General features: G+C 34.6%; 1 protein-coding gene across 4 annotated transcripts in view; it reads left to right on the top strand.

Moving 5' to 3' along the window:
- LOC149802414 (zinc finger SWIM domain-containing protein 8-like) overlaps positions 1 to 21,594 on the top strand; it is a 107,928-nt gene that overhangs the window by 46,737 nt on the left and 39,597 nt on the right. For 2 of the 4 annotated variants that reach the window (XM_089951615.1, XM_089951617.1), the window contains exons 12-16: positions 449 to 635; positions 1,429 to 1,539; positions 5,657 to 5,781; positions 10,471 to 10,823; positions 21,469 to 21,572. In XM_089951615.1, the coding sequence (XP_089807741.1) occupies positions 449 to 635; positions 1,429 to 1,539; positions 5,657 to 5,781; positions 10,471 to 10,823; positions 21,469 to 21,572 (880 nt within the window). Of the gene's footprint in view, positions 1 to 448; positions 636 to 1,428; positions 1,540 to 5,656; positions 5,782 to 10,470; positions 10,833 to 21,468; positions 21,573 to 21,594 lie in introns of all 4 variants that reach the window. The other 2 variants (XM_089951614.1, XM_089951616.1) reach the window with 1 other exon arrangement.

The following is a 21,594-nucleotide window of genomic DNA, read 5'->3' as shown; positions in this document are numbered from 1 at the left end:
ACTGGTTCTAATCATCTGGAAATTTAGCCACTTTAGGTATGCCCAATGTTCTTCTGGTAGGGGACTGCAATTTTTGCTGGTGAGACTCCTGTTTTTTCCAAAATAGGAGTCCTTGACTCCTAGGTTTAAAATCCTAGCGAGACCCCTGTTCTCTATATCACTTGTCTCCTATTCAGTGACAGTGATGTAACATGTTACCAGACATAAAAGATAAATAATTAAGCTTAATAATCTCTGCAAGTCAAACATTTATATTGATTCCTGGTTCAGGCAGCAAAATATGTACTTTTCAAAAGGCAATTGACTCTGACATTGCCCATCATAAAAAAATTAACCATTATCAGCAGAGTTTTGTATAAATTGCTTGAATTTCACTTTAGTAACAATTAATATGCATCTCTATCAAGTAGCAACATTACTCTTGACTCTGTTTTTTGGTGTGTGGTAGGTGAAACTTGCATATCAGGAATCCGAGCTCTTGGCCTTGCTGAAGAAAGTACCACTAGGTTCTACGGAGTTGTCATGTTTGAGAGAGAGAGCAGAACAGCTGAAGGATGGAACAATCAAGTCTAGAGGGGATGCACTACTACCCTTGACTCTTGCAAGCTTTATCTTTGATTCTTTGTGTTTGCCAGGTATTTCTCACCTCTTTGTATGTCACTTTAGCTCAGTGAATCCAGTTTTGTGTAATGTCTTAGAAAATATAAATACAATAAACACAAAATTTCTGCAAAATTATTTTTCACAGTGGACAACTTAAGAAGCTTGAATCAAGGAATGGCACGATGTCAAGTCTAAATTCAGCCGTTTTCAGAATCAGTTGTTCGGCAGTATAAGCAATCATAAGTTAAATATGCCTTTTTTGCCAGGGAACCAAACAATTACTTTGTAATAAACTTGTGGAAATTTAATATGAAAATACATTCAGCTTCTAGCCTCATTTTATTAAGGCAGACATTAACATCAAGATCCCTTAATACTGATAAATTTTGATAGTGAAAGTACACATTGCGATAATTTAATTGGACTTGTGAATCATTACAGATTCCTGTATCTTGTTTCATAGAGCTTGTTAAAACTTACAGATTCAGAATTTACTCATTATGGGCAATCAAATGCATTGTGTTTCATTGTAATTTACGAAAAGCCAGGCAATCAGTGTGCAGGACAATATGAATGATGAGACATTTTAAATCTACAGTCATCACATAAAGCAAATCTGTTTCCAAAATCCCAAGGAACCTACAAACTAGTTCTTCAGTTTAGCTTCATTAGGTTTCTTTCCTTTTCAGTATTAGACTGATTTAGTTTTTCCAAGTTAAATTTCGGGTACAAATATTGGGATATAAAGTTAGGCTGAAGAGTTTACAATAAAACCTATTTAACTATGAATATTACAAAACTGAGAAAAATTGTAATCCACTCTAGCAAGCCAAGTCTCAACCTGCCCAGGAAGATCTACAGGGAAATCTGTCCAGGTATCAACACGGCAGCAAGCAGATGAAAAGCTGGGATTTGAAGGAGCTGTAGCTGCTCTAGGTATGTGCCTATCAATAATAACCAGTTGCTGAAAATAGGGCAAACCACAAGGCTGGGTTTTAGCAAATATTTTTCATTTATTTCATGATTGTGTCTACATTGCTTTGAAGTTGCCTATACTTTAATTCCTAATAAGCCTTGTATAGGTAGAGCTTAATCATGTCACAAGTATACAGTATTTTCCATTTCGGAAAGTTAACTTCTAAATTGACAGTTACAGCACAGTCTTATTATAGATGATATCTTCAAGAAAGAGAGATCAAGAGAGAGAGAGTACACTAAATAAAATCATACTAATATTTTTTGTGTCAGAAAAGGATGAGCAAAGTACTCCATTAAACATTCTATTTATATCAGATAGTGTCATTGAAATAAACATTTATTGTCATTCTTCTCATTGACATCATTTTTTCAATCCAGAACATTTCATGAGAAATTTTCACAAACAACTACAGAACAGTTGAAAGTAAAGTGATCAAATACAAAGTTACTTGAAGCTATGAAGTTAAAAGAAAGTGAACATTGATGGTTGGAGATATTGTACGCATTTCATTTCCTTCTGAAAATCTTGTATATGACACATTTTATACAGTATATCATTCTCTAAATTCATTGCTATTTCTGTTTTGCTGAGTAAGATGGTTTGGGAGGATTCAGAATTGAAGCTCCTTTCTGCTGAATTTCAGCACATGACTGCTTGTATTTTCTAAACAAATTTCTGAATAAGGTACAGTTCTCAGCATTATTTCTTGTTCATCTGTACATTCAGTAGAGCTATTTTGCACGTCTCCTCTTGCTGTTATGAATGGTGAAATACCCCAGAAGCTGTACACAATCACATATTTAATATTATTTTATAGTTTATTCACTCATTCTACTTGATTCCTATATGTGTCAGGCTCACCTTGCAACGGTCAGTGGTAGAAAGTTACTTTTCCTCTTGATGTACACTGCATCCACATTTTTGAGTTCCTAGATAACTTACAAACACGCTTATTATGCAGGTATAGATCCCATCTTTTCTTATAAAAAATGCCCCAAAAATATGTCTTATTGACTCATCTTGAATAAAACTGTAATCAAAATTTGAATCTGCGTCATTATAACCACTGTAAATAACAGTATGCGATCAAATAAATGTCTTTAATTTTTTGTAAATGAAGGAATATTGTTCGGTTGTGTGTCAACAGTTAGTCTACTTCCCTGCTAGTTGGATTTCTGACTTGGCAGTATACTATTAAATACCAATCCGGGAACCAGACTAATCAATGAAAAAAAAACAGTGACATAATACATAGATGTTTTCATGTACACATGATTGTTGAAACCAGTTGGAACAATCTTTCACATCTTGGACGTTTTGAAAATAAATGTTATTATACAGAATAACGAACAACCTCATTATTATTGCCGTGATTGTAAAATGATGATTCAGTCATTAAACGGCCCAGTTCCTGCTCCCCCCTGTGCAGTTTTCTGGAAGTATAGCCTAAGCAGATTTCAGCAACCATTTATTTTGAAAATAAAGACAGTTTATGCAGAAAAATATTTATTTTGAAATTAAAGTTAATTTAAACAGAAAAGAGAAGAACTTAATTAGATAAATTATCTATTGACAATTATTCCCAGTTCAATTAGTTGTTGTAGGCTTTGACGCCATTTTTCAACACATGATAGGATATACATGGCAGCCAGTATTAATGGTGGAGGATGAACCTGGAAAGAACCACCGACCCACGAGAAGCTACTGGCAAGCTTTCTCACATACCCGCATTGGCCGAATCTGTAACAGAGAGCGCGTTAGACCACTCGGCCACTCTGAGCCTCCAGTTCAATTAGTAAATGAGTATTCAAACATTTATCCCACCCTCATCTCTCCTTTTTATTGATATTGATGTCTCTTGGTAGCTCATGCTGTCACTTACATGCAGTATTTTTTTTCTTGGACCCCATTGTGCACAAATTATTGAGGGAGATGTGTATGTCTGGAAGTAGTACATTTGACATTGCTTACCTAACAAAACAGCTTCTGCTTATTTTAAAATCTCTCTGTATATCATATCACCAGTCTTAGGTTCTAATCTATAAAAAAAAATTCCAATTGGTGCTAGGGATGATGCAGGTCTCTCAGGATGAAGTTTGTTATGCTGCATGTATATTATTCACATGGATTTTTAAACAGAGAGGCTTTCATGATAAAAATGGCTCTTTCAGCAAAATTTTACTTTGTCAAATAATCAGCAATGGTTTCATGTTCTTGTAAGAATAAAAACAAGACACTGGCATATCTGCCAGTGTAAGATGATCTAGATTGACCATTCAGCACAAGATAACTGGAATATATTGCATCATATTACATATTCCAACAGGTGTGAAAACCTTGCCAGGAGAGGTTGTTGTATTTAATGGCTTAATGCCATTTTGCAGCGTATGATAATCTGTACATGGCGGCCAGTATATCTGGTGCAGGAAGAATGCATGAAAACTCCTGGAAGAACAATTGATCCACAGTAAGCCACTGATAAAGCTTTTTTCACATGCTCATGTTGGCTGAGCACAAGACTCGAACCCACATGGATAAAAGTGAGAAATCAGTGATCAGTACAGGCAATTACCTTATACCACTCAGCCACCTGGGGCCCTGCCAGTATGGGTAGAAGGAAATGTTTTACACAGATGAGAGATTTATATGCTGTGAGATTTAAATTAATATCTTATCTTCTGGGCAATAATGTTGGATGCTTTTGTTCAGAATTTCCAAATCCTTGAAACCATCAGTTAGGTTTTGCTTGCATGGCTCTTAAATTTCATGTATTTTTTGTGCTGGTCCAGGCCAACAGTAAATCCACAATCCAAACAGTTTACATGCATAAAAGAAAGCAATGCAATGTAATGATTTATCACCAAAAACTACTGATTCTTCATCTGGCAATAAAGATTATTCTTGTTTAACCCTTAGTTCCATATTCCATTGACCAGAGCTTCATGCTGGCATCAGATTTTTTAAAAATCTGGAATGCTGCAAATTCTTGGTGTCCAGAAAGTTGTTATCATACAAACCTTAGTTGTTATCATGCAAACCTTAGTCATGCAAATGGTGGAATGACCAGTGTGCAGTGAGATGTAGGGACATCAGGGAATATGGACTCCAATCCAATTTCCTTGTCAAAATAATGAATCCGCCAAGGTATAAACTCATCTTTTCGGTGCTTATGTACATAAGCTCCGTTATAAACCCATTGCATGTGAATTTCACTCCATTCATGAGGTCTCAAATATATGACATGCCGATGAGTTTTTCTTCAGGCTTTCATTTTCTTGACTCCTAATTCATTCTTTCATTTCTTCAAATCACAGGCTTGGCAGAGTGTTTTACATTAGTCAATTAATCAGGAATAACACTGAGGTTACACATGTCCTTTACATTAATTTCTGCTGATTGAACATCATATGTTTGCACAGTTGGTGCCAAAACTAAGTCATCAAGACTTGGAAACACTTTCTTTTCTCATTAGCCTGATATACTTGGTGCAAAATAACATCATTTAGATCTCCAACACTCAAGAAGTTAAAGTGGTCAAAGTTTATACCCTCCAACTTCCCAACATGTTTACTTCCTTGCTGCCAATTAACTGATGGTACCCTCCATAACAGCTCAGTTATTATCTGAATGTTTCAGTAATAATAACATGGACCTTTGTGTTATTGCCATTCCGATTATGTCTTTTTAAAGGAGTAATCTAAACTGAAGTTCTGTCATATTGAGATCACCATGGATACCAAGAACAGGGAATGCTGTCCAGATGGCTTCTGAATTGTGGTACATGTAACATTTTGAAGGCACATAGAAAACTACTAGAAAACAATCAAGGCAATAGTAGGGCAAAAAAAAATGTGATAAACCCATTTGCTATCATGGCAGTTTTGTCCCCACCTCAACTTCATCATCTGCACTGCATTACCATCTTATCATTATAATTATATTATTATAACGAAAGTTTTGCCAAGAGCTCAAGTAACCCTCACAAAATATTGGTCAGAATAAAATTGACTAATTCATTTCACTCAGAAGACATTACATTTTTATGAACTTTTATTTTTTTAAAAATGCTACTAGGTATGAAGGCCAATGTGTCTGAAGCTGAGCATCCATTGCTGTGTGAAAGCACTAGGAGACAAAGAGGAGAGTTGGCAATTACCATGCTGGTTCACTATAAAGATGACATGAACAAACTTAGTAAGGTAAGGTGTGCTCTTATCAGTTGCCCAGCAGTTTATAATGGGGATAAATAAAAACAACACAAACCCTAACACTTTTGTGCAATTAGTTTCGCATTTAATTTATGCTTCTTCAGGCACAAAACGTTTTGAAAGAAACAAATGCTGTCTTTTTATTTTAAAATAACAATTACGTCATTACGTAACTTCATAAATGATATGCATCGTCATAACAGTGAGATATATATATATATATATATATATATATATATATATATATATATATATATATATATGTATGACAGGATTTAAAAGATACACGTGTCTCTAATGAAACCTGAAGCAGCAAAATAATAAAATAAAACATAAACAGTCATACATATAATTATATTGTTGTAAAAAAATTGTATTAAAAAATATGGTTTATTTTTTCATATTTATTGCATGCAATGACATCCATGGTGTCTGCGTGTGAGGTGTAAAATGTGAAAAGTGCAGTTGACTGAATGTATTTATGCAAAATAAACCGTCACTTTTGGTATGAAACAATGTGAAACTTTAAAGTTTTCCTTATTAGATAAGTTGATTTTAAAGAGAATGGTTAGATTCTAAAGCAGACATTAACAAATCAATCTTACATATAAAATCAGTGTTTTAAATCGTCTGTTACTTGTAGTTTATTTATGGTATGTGTTATGGTTGTGCCATATCCAGTATATATCAACATGATGTAATAAAATAGTGTGAAATAGTTAATTTTGTTATAGGACAGGCTTGTGAAAAGTAAAAATCTAACATTTACCAGATTTTAGCCTCTGTGAAGTCCTCAAAACCTAACAGTGCATTTAACAATACATTAATTTCTTGACGAGGATACTTTTTGTAACCACTGAACACATACATTTTTTTTTATACATGTTCTAGGTTCTCAATAAAAAGGAAAAGAAAATGAGTGCAAATGTGTAAATTAGAACATATGCCGTTTTCTTTGGTTTAACATTTTAGGGGGCCACTTCACAGTAACACATGACATTTTATGTTTTTTGAAGCAAAATTGACATTCAAATGTTGATTCATTATTGTAAAGGTGACTGTTCGTTCTCTTTCTGTTTATTGTTTCATTCTGAAGTAAATTTTGTGCATAAATAGTAATTGGAATATTTTAATGAATCACATGCAATTGGCAATGTTTCCATGCTACCGGAAAATCGGGAAAATGTCTGGAGAAATGATCGTTTTTTTCCCACGCCCACGAAAAGTCCTTGAATTTTGCAAATATTGACGAAAGTCGGGGGAAAACCCCGTGAATTTTCCTCCACAACGTGACTTCTGAAACAATTACGAAATTGAGTCGTATCTGAACTCATGGAAAGTTAAATTTATCAAGTTCTAACCAGAATATTAGGAGGTTGGAGTATGGATCATTTGGATGCTTGCCATAAATATGTGTTGAGACAATCCAAACATTCAGTGGATTAGATTCATCTAGTAGACTTTTTATTTCACAGACAGCTTGATATCCATATTTTTTTACATGGAAAATATGAAAACCAGTCTAGCATCACAAGAGACCAACATGGTGGCGTTAAAGCATAGCCGTTTAGAGGATGGGCTAGCAAACTTAAATGTTAAATTGAGTTATAACTGCATGAAAAATTTATTTGAAAATTATTTATTTTCTCAGAAATTGTGAGAGTATTAAAATCTTTTTGCTTTAATCTGCTGAAAGACGATGAAACTAAGGTGTTAAAGAAATTTGAGCTGGTACTAGCGATTTCGATAGCATATCGCACAGCACACAGAATCTCACAATCGTCATTTTCAAATATTGTAGAATTTTTTTTAAAAATGAAAGTGGTATACTGGCTGTAATAAAAATACAAAAACAAAAGAGTACAAAATTTTCTATATTTATTCCGAGGCCAACTTCGGAGTTTTGTTGTATCACGTGACTACCAAGTTGACATTTGCTCTCTCACGTAGGGAGCATACACAAAGCTGGGAACCAGACTACTCTGCTTGATGAATCAGACTGGCAAAGCTTCTTGTAGTTGTTCTCAAAATAAATATGTTGAGAATTATATGTTCTTTCTGGTTTTTACATAAGGTATCAGACTTTCATTTAATATAATTTAAATTTTGTACAACAACATTAAAAAGAAGTTTCTTGTTGATATCATGTGATTATTGGACTTCCGATGTTGTTTAAATTTGCTAGGTCTGCTGGTAAGCTATCTTACGATGGCAGCAGATTACAGATTTTTTATATGTAATTGCTCTGAACCCACACTCCATCCAAAATGTCCAAATCTGAAAAATGGAGTTGGAATATTTGGTGGAAACCCATTTTAGAAACTTCTGAATCTCTGAGCTGAACTTTGGTAAAAACTATTACAAGTAACATGTAGCTTGAAGCATTGGTTTCAGATCTTAAATGGAACACAAGAGAAATGGGAAATTGTCATCCCTTTTATTATATATTAAGAAACGATAAGAGCCCATGTATCAATACAGGTTTGGGGACTGGTTTATTGAACTACAAGAAGACAAGTTGATTTTACAGAAAATTCAGTTCTTGTTTATACAACAGTATATAATTTTGAAGGTCTTTTGTCAAAATTTAAATCAGCTCTTTTGTAAATGTCTTTAAATGATGGAATTTTTAACCAAATCGTCTTAAGAAGTTTAGGTTGGTTGAAAAATCTTGTTTGAGATTTTACTGGCACACATAATAATTTCAGGGTTAAACTTTTTCGTAACAAGATAAGATTCTAAAACTTTGCATTTATTGGGGTTTTTTTTCATACTGTGATAGGAAATGTTTACTTTGAATAACATGCACACATATTGCTCTAGAATTCTTTGGAATTAAAGGTTTGAAAGGAAACAAAATAATTTATGCTCATTATGTTGCTTCCATGTAGCAACATAATGCAGGTCAGCAAAGTAAACTTAGAATTTGTATTCTGTACATTGAAATAACTTTAAATGCCAATTTATGTGAATATAGTCAGATTTGTTTCATGCGACTCATTTTGTGGATTTGTACATGATGATCTTTTCTGACATATATGTTTTGGAGAGACGTGAAAGAGAAACATCTTCAGATTTGGAAAATGCATGTTTTATAATCCAAAATGTTCTTTAATTCCATTCATTAAAGGTCATATGTTAACCTTGAAAAAATTAATTTCATCATGGAAAAAAAACCTGGAAAAGACCTGGAAATTTATATTTAGAAAAGTGTGGGAACCATGAATTGGTTATGAAATCAGCACTGAATCAGTAAAACAAAATGCAGTTTTCATTAGTATCAGTATTCAGTTGTTTTAATTTCATTAATTATTCTAGTACCTGGCTTTAAATAATTACCCATTAATGGGATTTAAAATAGACCTCCACTGTGTCTGCTACCAAGACATTTTAGTACAAACTATCAATTGCAGCAATTTTCAAAGAAATATTCCTGGAAGAAAAGTAATATTGTACAATTTGTTTACTTCTAGTGCAATGATGTGTTTAAAATCTCTTTAAAAATAAGAAAGAAATAAAAACAGATGATTGAAGCTTTGAATATATATCTTACTCCTAAGGAACCTCACCAGGCCATTTGTTGTTTAGTCAATTGTCAGCGTTTTATGTAATAGTGTCAGTCGTGTATAGGTAATACAGTTTTGATGTTAACACTAATGTGTCAAAAAGCAATTGTTTGAGTCCAATTTTAGACTGTTTTTTATATTAAAATGTAATTTTAAAAAATTTACTTTTCTTTTAAATATAAATAGTGTATATTTATTTTTCCTTCTCATTTTCATGCACATTATATTTCTTTACTTCTGTCTTACTTTCAATTTGTAACATGTTCGGATGAATAACTCTCTTATCTATCGAATGGCTTGAATGAGAAGCTGAAAATAAACTTTTGAGTCAGGAGTTTAAAAATAACTTGAGAAGCAATTTTTTTCTTTAAAATGTGCCAATTTCAACTGACTGCTTGGACACTTACATTATCAAAAAACGGCCTGGGTGGGTGGATGCAGCTTATTGTCATTGATGGTTTAAATTAACCATACCAAGGAAGTGGAAGTAAAGTGATGCAGGATGTGCAGCTTTGTAGGGGCATATTAGCCATACTGTCAATAAAACACGAAAATAGGTTCCACAGCAGAGGAGAAGACCATTGGCTTTTTAATAGTCAATTTTCTTTATTAAAAGTGATTTTCATTAAGAATTGAATACCTATTTTGGGAAGAGAGTGGTACTTCTTTTATCTATGTGAGTGTCATAGGAATCTGATTGGGGGCCAGAATCGACCCGTATCACACCTTGTTCTTTAGTGGGTATGCCTTGCCAGTATCAAAGACATGTTTCAGTGAGTTGTGATCTTCTCTGTCCATGATATCAGATTCAGAGTCAAAGACAACAATTAAGATTTTGTACTGCACTTGTTTTGTTAACTCAGACTTACGAACATATTACTGATACAAAATTTAATACCTTAAGTTAGTGTTTCTTAATATTGTCTGAGATGATTTTATTAGCAATAAAAAAGATAAAATGAGAAACTTATTAATTCATACAAAATTTTTTGGCCATTAGGGCTTCATTCTCTTCAAGGTACTTGTGTTTACAATGTACAGTTTTGAATATTTTAATCAGGCTTAAATGAAAAGAATGGGGCACAGTTAATATGCATGTTTTTAATTATTTCAGATAATGGATAATCTTCTAGACAAAGAGGTCCATCAACTGTACAAGGCTCCAAGTTTGGTCAACTACCTTTCCAGCAGCAAGTCGTCATGTCATCAACTAACCAGTACATCTGCTGTATGCTCACAGGGCCATTCTAATCACCCATCCCATCATACCTCACCAGCCAGCCCATCCAAGGCTTCAGAATTGGATGAGATTGCTATTGATGAGCCTCCACTAGAGCTCCGCTTCAGAGATCAGGGAGAAACCCAGGGGACTGCCACACCCACTTCTAATATTCAGAGGAGTTCTTCTCAGTCAGGAATATTATCATCCACGGTTGGAGCCCGACCTAAAATCACATATTCACTGAGGTACAATAGGTAATACTTCACACACATTGTTATTGTTTCATATTATATAAATGGTGCAATGTTAGATTTTCAATCATAGTTAATCCTTTTTTTGTCGGGTGTCTGTTTTGGTCTAGCCAACCTCACCAAAAGTTGGACTTGGCAATTCTTTGGCATATATGTGCATGTTAATCCATATGCACAAGTGATCACACCCTATATTAACCTGAATGTTAAATATTGCTCTGGTGGATTAGTGGTTAGAGCATCTGCCTCTGATGTAGGAGGTTGTAGGTTCAAGCCTCAGCCGAGTCATACCAAAGACTTATAAAAATGGTATTAACAGCTGCCTCGTTAGGCTCTCAGCATTAAGAGGTTAGTGTTAGGACTGGTCAGACGGGTGTCGGGATAATGTGATTGGGTGTGACATCATGCTACATATCTGCGGCATGTTGTCTAAGTGCTAGATATCACTGAACTGTCACAATGCAGACATCATAGCGATATGACTGAAAAATTGTTAAAGCTATGTTAAAAATCTAAATCACATACACACACACACACAGATTTTGTGTGTTCATTTTTTTCTCAATGGCGACAGGGTAATGTTACTTGGTATGTGGACATACGTTTAACAACAGTTGATGAAAAGGTGAGCTTGACATGCAGGCCATATTCAGCTTCTTGTTCTTTTTTATATTTAAAAATGCTCCTTAATAACCTCTATTGGAAACTATGTACAAGGCTGGTAGTGTTATATTGGTATCTTATGAACATGTATAAAGTATTAAGTTCATTTTATGTCTTTGCTTCAACTCAGCTTAAAATGCATACATGACATATAGAATGAAATTAGTGAGTAAAAATCATTTCTGCTCTATCTATGTATTTGTTCAAGTTTTAACTTTCTTTATTAGTGTTTGTAATGTATATAAGACCTTTGTTTAAAGAGTCACCTGATTAAATTTATTTGAGATCATATTTAGTATAAATTTATATGTGTAGACACATAAAGGTCTACTGGCATCTCAGCAAAAAAATGTCTGTGGTGTTGAATAAAATATTTGTCCAGCCGTTTATAACAATTTATGGCCCTTTTGCACATATTCGTAGAGAAATCATCAATGATGGGGCATTTATAAACTTATCTAATTCTCTAATTAAAATAGCTTGATGACCTGTTGTCTTTCTCAAAAGGTTGTATGACTGATTTTTAGCAAGGGACATTATGAGCTAAATTCAAGGTTTTAAAAACCTTTATATATATATGTTTCATACAACAGAACTAATTCACACTTTATGGAAATCACCTGTATGAAAATTGTCAGATTAGTAAATGAGGATCACGTGATGTCTGCAGCATGGGCCTGGCTGCTACAGCAGGTTATAAACAGTTCTTTGCACAGGTTGCCATATCTTGTAATTGAAAGACCAAAACTCTCCAAGGTCAGGATCCTGGGAAAGACATACAAAAGAAGCAAGAGAGTTTTCTTCTCTTTTCTTATCTTTTCCATCAAATACATTTACTGACTGCATTACATGTAGAAAAACTTTATGTTGCCTTGAATCCAGCCCGCCCGGAAGATGAATTAATGTCTCTCCATCTATATATTATATAGACAAAAGGATGCAACTCTTATAGATTAACTACCCTTTCTACCCACTAGCTGGTCACCATTATATCCAGATGTGCTGGTTTTTACTTTTGCTTCCACATGATAAGCATACATACCAACCATTACGCTTTTGGTTTAATCATTAAACTTTTTTCTCTCTCTCTCAATTACACCTTTAGCATAAATGTATATGGATTATGCAGTTTCAGTAGATCCCACTCCAAAAAAAAAAAAATTTATTTTCTCATTTTTATTAACATCCCATCAATTCCACAGACCGTATTTTAGAAAAGATGGCTTTTATGTAACTACAGCATAAGAGTACACTTGTGTTTAGACTTGCATTCACTTTCCTAACAGTATTATGTTCTGTTTATAGCAGCTGCCCTCTTTCCAAGAAACATGCTGGTTTCTACTTTAAAAATTTAAACTTGGATTCTATTTATTGCAGCTGTATGGCTTAGTTAGGAGGGAACAGACTGTTTTTCTAATGTTTAATCTTTGCTCGCAGATTCTTCATTTTAATTCATATTTGGTACAGAACCAGTCTGTAGGTATTTGGCACTAAAAGTCAAGTCAGATTTATTCTAGTTGATGCATGTGTTAGAGAAAAAAATGTTTTTCAAATAATTTCACATAGGGATTAGGAAAAAGATGAAAATTCATTGCAAAGATGAATACATGAATTACATAATACACCATTCCATTCCAGGGCAGCTTCATGCCCATTGCAGGCTGTGTGGAAAGGATTTTAATATTGTTCATGTTGGCAAATTTTATGTGGAACAACACTTGAAATCAAATAAACCTTAAATTTTATTTACCGAGTTCTTAATAGGACATGGACTACGCTTAACTGTAGAAGACTACGCTGGCCCTTTGTTCAGATGGATGTTTCCTGTTCCAAAATTGCAGAAAATATGTATGTGCAAGAGCAAAATCATCTAATATTGCTTGGTGTTTAACTGAAGATACTTTACTTAAAATTGCAGAATTTATGCAAATTGGGCCATTTAATATTGCAACAGACAATAGTAATGATTATGATGACAAAAAGTTTTACTAAGTCTGTTTAAGAGACTGACAATGACACGGTCGAAGTCAGAGTATTCTTCTTTCATTACCAGAATTAACAGCAGATTCCACTGGAGAAAACATTTTTGATTTTCTTGATAATGCTTTGAATAAACATGATATAAGCTAGCAGAACTGTTAGGAGTTTTTCAGCTGATAATGCATCAGTGATGACTCGAATTCATAAAGGAGTTGCATTCTATATTTTGAAAATTGTCTGCATCAGTGTACATAACAGGTTGTCCTTGTCCTTTGCTGCAGGAAAGGCTGCTAGTAAATTAGGAAACCTCCTGAGGGCTGTTCCAGTAAAACATATACCCCCCGGGGGGAAGGCACTTTCAAATTCAACCAACCCACAACAGAAGCAATTTAAAAAAATTATGATCCACTGTCAGATGTGTTTTAATCGAGAAACACTGCCCCCTACAGAAGCATATTTTTTTAACATAACTTCTGGCTATGGGTTAGTGGGCGGTAGAAGCGCTTTTAATATTGGGTTGGGGAAAGAAGCGATTTAAATGACAACTGGCTGGAGGTAATCTACTGAATTCATATACATCATATAATCTGCTGCATATGTTTATTTGTATTCATTCATTATAGTCAGTCTTTTGTCCTTTTGTTTGTTTGTCTGTCAGCCAAGTATGTCTCTGATACTGTGAAATGACAGATTTTCATGGTGGCTTATTATTTACAGATGTCATTGATCAGTCCCTTAATACCTACTAATTTAACATCCATGAATACAGATTTTATAATAGATATTTCTATTCTAATACAGAAATCATGAATTTGTATCCTTACTAAACTCTGTGTTTCCTAAAGTGATCAATATGTCTTGCTATTTTTCTTTGTTCTCAGGCATGCTGCTTTTGATTAGAATAATAGTTAAATCTTGTATTGCTTTAAATGTGTGGTCAGATTCTATAATTCATTGTTATTATTTTTTCCAATAAATGTTTTGGTAAACTTATATAATTTGTCAGAAAAAAACCCAATGATGCCTGTGGAAGTGATGTTGCATCATTTGTCTACTTTTACACTATATCATTTCTTGTAAGAACATCTTTTTCAGTTACCGATGTCTTATTTTTATGCCTTGTTGCAAGACTAACATAAAGTTATAAAAAATATAGCAAGTCAAACATTTTTATATCATAGATTTAAAAAAATGGATGAAAGTCAAGGAATAATTTTTCCCAGAGCACTCATAAATCAATGTCATTGCAGTTAACTGTATTGTCAACATCATCATAATCGTCACTGATGGCCTAGCAGTAACATTCTGCACTTTCAGTCCAATTGTCACAGGTTCTTTCTCCCACTTCCAGTGTTTCATATGAGACTTATACCTATGGCCTGAGGGGCTTTCATGGCAGAGTGGTATAAGATGCTTGTCTTGTGATACAGATCTGAAGGACTTCCATGGCAGTGGTACAAGATGCTTGTCATGTGATTACTTGCCTCCTATGTGCTAATGAGAATGTTGCCAGTTACTTGTGGAAGGTCAGTGGTTCTACATAAGTGGTGTTTGGTGTCTCAAATGGACTTGGATTTGCTTCAGCAGTAAAACTGGCTGCCATATATTTATTCTCTTCCTCTGAAAATGGAGTAAAGGCCATAATGATCTACTGAAACCCTGAGATCTCATGTCTAAATGACTTCAGCTGTTGGAGATAAACATCAAATCAACAGAGGCTCCATGTGCCCAAGTGTACTAAGGTGCTTGCTTTTACATCACTTAAACATCTCACAAAGTGAGTTTGTGTCACAGATCAACCAATTTAGGATGGTGGTTTTTTGGGTTCTTCCTCCACCTAATATGTAAATTGTAAAAAAAATCACCAAAAAACCCAAAATCAAACCACACTGAATCAACCAACTAATCAACTGTGGCAACAGCAGCAAAGGTACTTGTCAATCATTTTTGCCACAGCAGTACGAGTTTACAACTTTTAACTCCAGTAATTTTTGTAGACCATAGAATATCGTCAATTATGCTTTTCTGACAGTTACCTAAAAGTCATCATCAGTTGGTGCAAATGGATTTTTCATGGTGAGTGTATGAGATGGAAAAGCCTTGAGCAATCCTGCATCACACACTGCCAAAAAGTTTACATTTTAGCTCACTTAAATTTTCTCTTAACAATGTTCATTGTTCCAACTAGAACTGTTATAACTTATTCAAGCTATATTCACCAATATCTGATGATATGCGTCTGTAATAAATATTTGTAACAAAGTATGAGAATGCATCAGTGTTTTTCAATGATGCATTTGAACTGAGCAACAACCACAATCAGCAAACCAAGAAATAAAAGTATTCACATCTGGTATAATCATAATCTGCCAAAAGATTTTTAATTTCTTAAATTTGCCAAATATTTTTTCCAACCATACTGATTCAGTGGACATATCACCAGAATGGACAGAAACAGACCAGAAGGTTAAAATCAGTTTGATACAGCTTTTAAGTAACTAAATTCATATTGGTTTAGTTAACTGTACACCCTTTATTGTCTTCCTTTTGATGAAATTTCTTACTGAAGCCAAGAAAATAATGTTGCACACATAAAAATGAGGCACACTTCTACTCATTATTGTTTTTATGATACTTCTCCATTCCAGCCTGTTCTTATGATCTTCTCCCACCACATTCTGTTTGTCTTGTTTATGATATGTATCTAAATTTCTCACTTACTTTTCCTACTACTATACAGATGTTCTGTGAATATGCATATCAGTGTGAAACACAATGGGGAGACTAAATCCAAGATTGAAAACCTCAACATTTCTGGATGTATTCTGCTTGGATTCCATATTTCTGCACAAAACTCAAGAGTTCAGGACTCTGCACTAACTCAGTTCCCACTGTAAATTTGTGCAAACACCACGTTATTAAAATTCAGTAACTTAAAATTTTGAGTGCTCATGATCAAATTTATATCAGTATACATCTATGACAACAGCTTTTGTAAAGAAAGAAAAAAACCATAACAGCCACACCATTTTCTGGATCTATACAAATTTGAAATGTGTGCTTTCAATACTGCACCAAAGAGTCAACTGCTGATTTCAGTAATGAGTCGTCCAAACTCGGGTCTGTCAAGGGATGGAAATTATGTTAATAAAACAATGTCCCTCACTTTTTTCAGTTACAAGTAGGACAAGCTCTCAAAAGATTGTTTTTACTAAAATCTTACTTTCATTATCAACCAATCAGGGACAGTCAAACACATATATACTCTATTTTATCTTCACTGATTTATAGTATGGTTCTCGTTCTTTCACATCTGTAGTAATGGGAGTCCTTGAACAACTCAATGGTTGTAAGCCTTTTTTGACCATGCTGAATGGACACACTGTAAGATAATGTTCAAGTAACAGAAATACCATGGGATAACCAGAGCCCAATAAAATTGAATAGTCATGTTATCTCCTCTGCAGGGATGCTGCCAGGATTTCAGGATGTACTCTTAAGTTTTGTGTGTGTGTGTTCTCCAATGAGGAAGTGGTGGTGGTGGTGGGAATAGCCATTGTTAAATATCTCCCTAACACTTAAATATCTGTCACTCTTTCTTACTGTTCCACTCTGTTAAAGCTCTACTGAAATCAAAATTCTTGAAGAGATGTCATCTCTAGTTGTATAGCGATTTTTACTGTGATGTCATTGGGCATGGTCACGTGGTTGTGGTGGGGCCTTGGTTGGGATGGCATAAAGACTATAGGCTTACTCCATATTTGACAAATAATTATGATGTTGTCAAAAGAATTCAAAACTTTCTAGCAATTCAGTTGGACTCGGATACTTGATTCATAGTCAATGAACAGGTTCTAATATTGTTGTGTTTATTTTGGAGCCATGTTCCTCCATCACATTCAAGATTTGGATATACCAAAGGTGAAATTGGTACAGTTGCATCCTAAACTACTATCGTGGCTACTTCAAATGTTATTTAATGTGAGACTTTAATGCAAGAACTCGTAGCTTCAGTAATTTTTGGGTTAAGCAAAATAATTTCTTCTCAAACAACTCAATTTGGTGCAGATTACATTGTTTTTTAATGATACGGTGAGAATTCTTGATGTGTAAAAATTGCACAAGAAATGAACATCAGATCAGAAAATTACTACCACTGGGAAAATACTGATAGGAATATAAAGAAATAATGATATAATTATTTAAGTAGAATATGTGGCAACAATACAAGTGCTAGTTCTACAACTTTGTGTAAAATACATCTTGTACAACTATTCTGTTGTTTCTAACAGCACTGTAATATGGCAATAATTTCTGTCCACTTTTTGCTTTAGTCCCTTGATAATTAAGTTTTAGATTTTACAACACTAAGCACATTTTACCTTTTGACAATAACACATCATTACAATTATTTAGATTGCAAGAAAATAGAAGTTACAATTTTATTAAAAGCACTGGTACCAGTAAGACTAAAGGAGATGGTATAAAAAAAAGAATCAGGATGAACAGATTAGTAGTGTAGTAAAGAATCTATATCTCAGAATGACATCAAGTATTTTTTCATCAATTTCATCATCAGTTAATGATACTGCTTAAAAATGTATGGTACTAGATAACAGACTTTTTTAGTTATCCATTTTGCAATATAAATACCAAATGATGGCTTGGAACTAAGTGCCAAAAGGTCTGCAGAAAATACCACCATGATCAAAATATACATAGGAAGAACCGAACACAAACAGGACAAATTTTATCCATCTTGCTTTGAGTTTATACAGATCAGTCAGTCTCTTATGTTTAATCTTATTTAATTTTTGCACATAGAGAGCATGTAGATCATTTGGTCATACATCTGCATGATACAAAAGTTTGTCTTTTTATTCTTTTGTTGCTCAGTGGTTCTGCCAACTTGAGATCTACACACACTTAATTATGTTGTATGGGGATTCTCTGATGTTCCCTATTAACATTAATCTGTTAATTGTTTCTGAATTTAATATGATCCTCCATGGTGTACAAATATTCTGTGCTGTGAACTCCTTTCATTGCCTGCTGTCTGAAACGCATATGCATAACTAGCTTGAACAAGTTACTGTTCTTTATGGTTGTGGAATTTTCAGCATCTCACATGTATGGCCCCATGGGTATTCTGTCTTGGATATCTCTGTTCCAAAAAGAAAAGTTTTGAACCAGAGGTCTCGTTAGGATTTTAAAACTAAGAGTCCATGGCTCCCATTTTGGTAAAAATATGAATCCCATCAGGAAAAGCTGCAGTCCCCTCTCATAAAACTATGCCAATTATAATAACTATTGGTTGCCATAGAGTTTAATTTCTTCATTCTTAATAACACTGACATAGCTCTTGCTTGTCCATCAGAGTTTGTCTGAATTTTTTCGATCCAAGGAAGGTCTTATTCAAAGCACTAAGTTAGGCATCACACACTTTCTTACACTTGGCTAATGTCCCTTTTAAACTATCAGTTCTAGCAACTTTAGCCCTCTCCTGAATCTCACAATCTTCGTCAGTTTGCCGTTGAACCCCAAAATACTCATTCAAGTCTATGTCTCAACATGTCATGATTCCGAGGTCATGTGCACTACTTATTCCGTTACACTTGGAAATGAACACAAGAATGAAAGCTAAAGTTGTTTATATGATGTACTGTTACAAATGACCACATGTACATCTCTGGATATTTCTGCCTCTGAATTCAAGCACTGTAAATGTCAGTAGATTTTCCCACCCAGCTGCCAGTCAAAGCCTTTGATCTCACCGCTTAGCCATTGCAGCATGTTGTTTTGATGTACTCTTATAATGGTGATGGGGGAGGGGCTTTCAACCACAAAATTCTGTCATTGTAAATATCATCACAGCTAACTGATCAACACATTTTCCCACTATGCAGGTGACTGAAGCAGGACTGGCAAATCTTTGAATTTGACCGCCCGCCTAAATAAAAAAAATTGGCGTCCAAATACGCGTGATTATAAGCGTTTCCAAGACCTCTGTCAGTTTTCACTAACATGAACCCTGCCAAAGATTCATTTCCTTGAATCAGTGTTTTGCTGCCTCTTATGCCAGATTTTTCTCTTCCATAATGCTGTATTAGGGTTTTAAGTCCAACATTCCCATAGTCTGCTTGTTTAGACAAGGGTATATTTAATAAATATAAAAGGCATGTTGTCCATCCAACACGTACATCGGACTCGCACTCAGCATCAATTTTTTGCGCTCAAAATCACACATTGGTATTTCCAGTGACATTTTTCCAATGTCCAACAGACCGATATACATGAAATTCATTGTCATCATAGCTATCACCAGCCAGTATTTGCCGACTGAAAACTTTGTCTGAAGACAAACCATGTTGTGATTCAACCATTTTGGTTTCCTGTGTGGCCCTTATTGGAAACACACATTTGTAAAACTTCCACGATGAAAGTAAGGCTAAAACTCCATAAAATGCCTGTTCCAGGGCCAATGAATGAATCAAATTTCGTTTAATAGCCATTTATATCGAACCGAAGTATCCAGATATCTGGATGTCGCATCAAGTGTTGTGAGACAGCTGCGGCAGCGCGAATTACGTCGCGAAATGCACTTTTAAAGTTAAAGTTAAAAGTTTAATAAAAATTGCATACTGCGCAAAGCACATTTTTTATATCCGCGACGTTGACATAATTTGCCGAACGCGTATCACTGCTTTAAAAGTACACGAATTCGTACAAATTACGTGCACTCGCGTGTACTGGCATCATTTTCTGACCCAATGTTTTATTCACGTTAGACCGCTAGGAGGGGGTAGATGCGATTTTAAATATATATTCGTTTTTTTTTCTTCTTTCTGACAACCCCACCAGCGATTTTTCATTTTGTTAGCACAGCCCACAACAGAAGTGATTTTCCTAACCAACCTTCCACTGTCAGAATCAAAATAGTTCGAAACACAACCTCCTACAGAAGTTTTTTTGAAGTGCCGTCCCGGGGGGGTGGATATATGTTTTACTGGAACAGCACTGAAGTATTAAGCTGGCATTCTACCTGACAATGTACTTTATGCAGAGTTTATGTGCAATTGCACCTTATTTCCTAGCTAAAAGACCCAACAGCTGGAAGATATAAATTTCCTATTTTTGTCAGGCTATGAAAGGAATATTGGTTCTTTACCATTCTAATGCTGACTGTGAGAGATTGTTCAGTATTGTTAACAAAAATAAAATTGAATTCAGATCCAGGCTCAGTAACCCAACATTTAGTGCTCTGCTGGTGTGCAAAACATTCATTGTCTCATCTTGTACAAAGTGCTTTGAAATGCAACATGAGAGTGTTGCTTTTTAAAGCTAAAAGTGTTACATATGAAAACTTGAAGCAGTAATTGATGTTAAAAGACCAGATGGGTAAATAAATCAATTAGTACATATGCTCACTGAATTTTTATCATGTTATATGTGGATTAATCTATTTCTGCTTGGATTACTCTTTTTGTCCACTTGGATTACACTTTTTTCTTGCCAGGGGTTGACAAGTATGGATAAGATGTCCTCTTCACAATCCAGTTAAATTCAATAAATTTAAATCTTAGATTTCATCATCCTCAGATCTTTTTCAATGGTACATTAAGTCAAAATGTTTTATATGGGACATGCATCATTTTTGGGAGGTAAAATCAGGGGTATTTATTAATATTTTTACAATTATTGTACCTATTGTCAAATGTGATTTTGATTGGTAACAATTGGTTTCAATGGAGAAATGTTGGTCACATTGCTTATAAAATGTTACACTTCTAAGTAACACTCCGGTGGCCTAAGTGGTTAGAGCATCTGCCTCTGATTTAGGCGGTCGTTTGTTCAAATCCCATCCTAGTCATAGAAAGACTTATAAAATGGTACTAGAAGCTGCCATGCTTGCCACTCAGCACGATTAGGTGTATTAGTCTAATACCTCCTACACAGTCAAAGGCACAGGGAAATACTGAAAATCTTCTCCTTGCAGTGGAAGGGATACTGACAGCTCAGCAGTAGAGGAAGAGGGTGATGACCTGAGAGCCTTGGAAGCCAAGCTGAGATGCATGACAATGAAGAAGAAACCGTCACAAGGTAGAACATAATCATCGACCAT

The sequence above is a fragment of the Sinohyriopsis cumingii genome, chromosome 3 (genome assembly GCF_028554795.1).
Source record: "Sinohyriopsis cumingii isolate HCF-2022 chromosome 3, ASM2855479v2, whole genome shotgun sequence".
NCBI lineage: Eukaryota > Metazoa > Mollusca > Bivalvia > Unionida > Unionidae > Sinohyriopsis > Sinohyriopsis cumingii.
Note: the sequence above shows the minus strand (reverse complement) of the source record. Positions and strands in the feature narration are given on the sequence as shown.